The following is a 3,362-nucleotide window of genomic DNA, read 5'->3' as shown; positions in this document are numbered from 1 at the left end:
AAACAATTGATGTATGTATGGATTGTGATGAGTTGGATGAGCCCCCAATAAAATGATTAAAAACAAACAAACAAAAACAGTTATTCTTATAAGGGATTTGGATAACTCAGCCAACTCTAGCTTTTTTTTTTTTTCACACCAGACCTGTGGAGAGATTTCTTCCCTGGGTCACAGACCTCAGCTCGATCCTCAGATGTTGTAGCCCTGTGCCAGGGCTCGGAGATGCCTGGTGAATTACCCCGGGAGAGAGTTGCTCAGGAGGGAATGCTTAAGGCTGCACAGAGCCATTGGGTCTGGGAAGTCGGGTGTGCGGCTGCGAGATGCTGTCAGGTCAGCCCTGGCCCATAGTGACCCAATGTTCAAGAGAAGGAAGCATGCCTGTGCCATCCTCACAATTACTGCTGGGCTCCAGCTCTCAGGTACCATCACCGTGCCAATCCCTCTGAAGGGTTCCCTCTCTTCCACTAAGACTCTACTTGAACAAACACAGTGTCCTCCTCCAGGCACTGGCCCCTCTGAGAACATGTCCAACGTAGTGAGACGAAGTGTGGCTATCCTCACTTCTCAGGAGCATTCTGGCTGTACTTCAGGAAACAGCTCTGCGTGGCTCAGCTGAAGTTAGGCGGCCATTCTTCAGCCAGTAATAAAAGAAAAAAAAATCAAATTCGCTGCAGTACAGTCAATGTCAATACCTGATAGGACAGGGTAGAACTGTCCCCCAGTGAGACTCACTGTTTAAAGGAGTAGAAAGCCCCATCATTTTCCTGGAGAACGGCGGGTGGTTTCGAACTGCTGACCTTGCTGATCATGGAGAGAGCAATTTTAACATGAAGTGCCTCACCAAAACCCATGAGAGGGAAGGTGCAAACAAGAGCTGCCATCAACAGCCTGAAGTGAGAAAGTGCACACGGACTTTACAGTTGGCTCCATGTGAATCCACAAGCACGCCGCAGCTTTCAAAACCACATCCAGAGAAGCATGTCAAGTGACAGTCGACAGCATTTTCCTAATAGTGGGAAGTGTAGTCTTCCTTAAGGACCGCTGGTGCTATAGCACATTGAACTGCTAGCCACACGGTCAGCAGTTTGAATCCACTAGCTGCTCTGAGAAAGAGGAGACTGTCTGCTCCCATGAAGATTTAGCCTCAGAGACACAAGGGGACAGGTCTACCCTGTCATGGAGGGTCCCCGTGAGAACATCGACTGGATGCAGTGGCTTGGGTTGGGTTTTTGGTTAGTCTCCAGTACAGGGTAATTAGCTACATGGGGCTCCTTCCCATTTGGCACAAGGACATCTCCAGAGCCCAAAGCATGTTACACAAAGTCCCACCCCCACACCTCACCTGTGTATTAGAACCAGCTGGGAGTCGGTAAAATCCTCGGCTTCCCAGGCTACCCTTGCTGCTGGGGTGGAAACAGAGCCCGTGGTCTTTGGGGGCTCACAGGTGATGTGAGGCTGGAACCCCAGGAACCATGCACCAGGCTTGCTATCAGGAGGCCGTAAGATCAAAACACCCAGGGCATGGCCAGGCCCTGGATTTGTGCCCAGGAAATGGCACCAGAGAGGTCACGCAACTGTGGGTCTACGGCAACCAGTGTCTGCTTGCCGAGAAGTCTTGGCATTCTCCTTTGGGTGCAGCCTTGAGTCTGACATAGAGGCTCCCCGCCACCCAGCCCCCTTCACCCCCAGCCCTCCCGGAGGAAGAGCAGAGACAACACAGGTTGCACATTCCTTTTGTAAGCACTTGGTTTTATTGCATGGAAGCAATTGGAAGTAGACTTCAGTGGAAAAGTGCGCCCTGGCGTGATTCAATGGTCAATGCCCAGCCCCGCCTGCTCCAGCTCTTCCGGGATGGAGCGCTCTGGGCAAGGGCCTAACCACTCCTTTGGAAAAATCAGAAGGCATTCGGGAATAGGTTAAGACATCTCAAGCATAATGCGTTTCTAACTGCTCATTCATTATTGCGCTCACCTGTCAGTTGCGCATACAGGATAATAAATGCACTTATTTGGAAAGGGGGGGGCAGTTTTTATAGTCAAGTGTGGCATTCTGCAAAGATCACATTCGGGTACATAAGCTATCATAATTGTCTGTCGCCTGGGGAGGGTTTTGAGGGTGGGCTGTGGGGCTGGGGGGGGTCCCCTTTCTTGTGGAACATATTGCTAACAGAAATGTCCGTTTGGTGACGGAGGGCCCCCGCCATCTAAGCAGAGGGTCTTGGGATGTAAAGAAAGGGAAGGACAGATGAAAGTTTGTTACAAGGACCCACCAGCTCCCGCCTGCCCCTCCTGAGTTTCTTTGGCTGCTCCAGAATGTTCCTCTTTCTGACTTACTTCTCCCCCTGGGTGGCTTTCTCCTCCGGGACCTTCTCCGGAGACCTGCTGTCTCTTTGGTCTGTGCTGGAAGACTTTTCGACTGTTTCCGTCTTGGGTTTGCTGTCCACAGTCTTGTCCTCCTCCTTGGCTGGGGCCTCCAGTTTGGATTTCTCTGCAGGCTTCTTGGCCTCGGGGGCCTTCTCCTCCTTGGACTGCTTTTTCTCCGGTGCGGCTGGTGCCTCCTCCTTTTTAGGCTTTTTCGGTTCCTTCTCGACTGGTGTGCTGGGCTCTTTGGCCTTGGCATCGCCCGGCTCCTTCTTGGCCACGTCGGTCTTCTCTTTGGGTTGGGGCTCTTCCTTCACCTCCACCTTGGCAGGAGCTTCCTTCTCTGGGGTCGCCGCCTCTTTCTTTCCTTCCATCGCTTGCTTCTTGGCTTCAACTTTGGATTCTTTGGGCTTCTCGGCAGCAGGTCCCTTCTCCTCAGCCTCAGGCTTTGCCGCCTCCTTTTTGAGCCCCTCCTCTTTCTTGCTGTCCTTCTGCTCAGTTTTGGGGGCAGCTGGACCTTTCTCTTCCTCCCCCTTCTTTGGGGGCTCTTTGCCTTTAACCTCCTGGGGCTTCTCCTCCTCTTTCATGGGGGACTTCACTTCTTCCTTCTTTGGGATCTCCTTCTCAGGAGACTTGACCTTTTCTGGGGCCTTGACCTCCTCCTTAATAGGAGTTTTGGACTTTTCGGGGGACTTGACGTCTGCAGGAGACCGTACTTCCTCCTTTATAGGTGTCATGGCTTCTGAGGATTTCACCTCAAGGGTCTTGGTCTTCTCAGGGGACTTGACCTCCTCCTTCACTGGGGTCTTGGCCTTCTGGGGGGACTCTGCTTCTTCCTTCATGGGGGACTTGGCCTTCTCTGGGGACTTGACCTTCACTGGGGACTTAACCTTCTCTGGGGACTTGATCTCCACTGGGGACTTGGCCTTCTCTGGGGTCTTGACTTTCTCTGGGGACTTGATCTCCACTGGGGACTTAGCCTTCTCTGGGGACTTGACCTCC

At 52.4% G+C, this 3,362-nt stretch overlaps 1 protein-coding gene across 1 annotated transcript in view; it reads right to left on the bottom strand.

Annotated features, from left to right (window-relative positions):
- Positions 1 to 1,728: 1,728 nt before the first annotated feature.
- NEFH (neurofilament heavy chain) overlaps positions 1,729 to 3,362 on the bottom strand; it is an 18,023-nt gene continuing 16,389 nt past the window's right edge. The window contains exon 5 of the mRNA XM_004715350.3: positions 1,729 to 3,358. Within this exon, the coding sequence (XP_004715407.2) occupies positions 2,330 to 3,358 (1,029 nt within the window). The 3' untranslated portion in view covers positions 1,729 to 2,329. The remainder of the gene's footprint in view (positions 3,359 to 3,362) is intronic.

Source organism: Echinops telfairi, unplaced genomic scaffold (assembly GCF_000313985.2).
Source record: "Echinops telfairi isolate 266 unplaced genomic scaffold, ASM31398v2 ScPeMD7_29;HRSCAF=101, whole genome shotgun sequence".
Lineage (NCBI taxonomy): Eukaryota > Metazoa > Chordata > Mammalia > Afrosoricida > Tenrecidae > Echinops > Echinops telfairi.
This window is presented reverse-complemented; position numbering and strand designations above follow the sequence as displayed.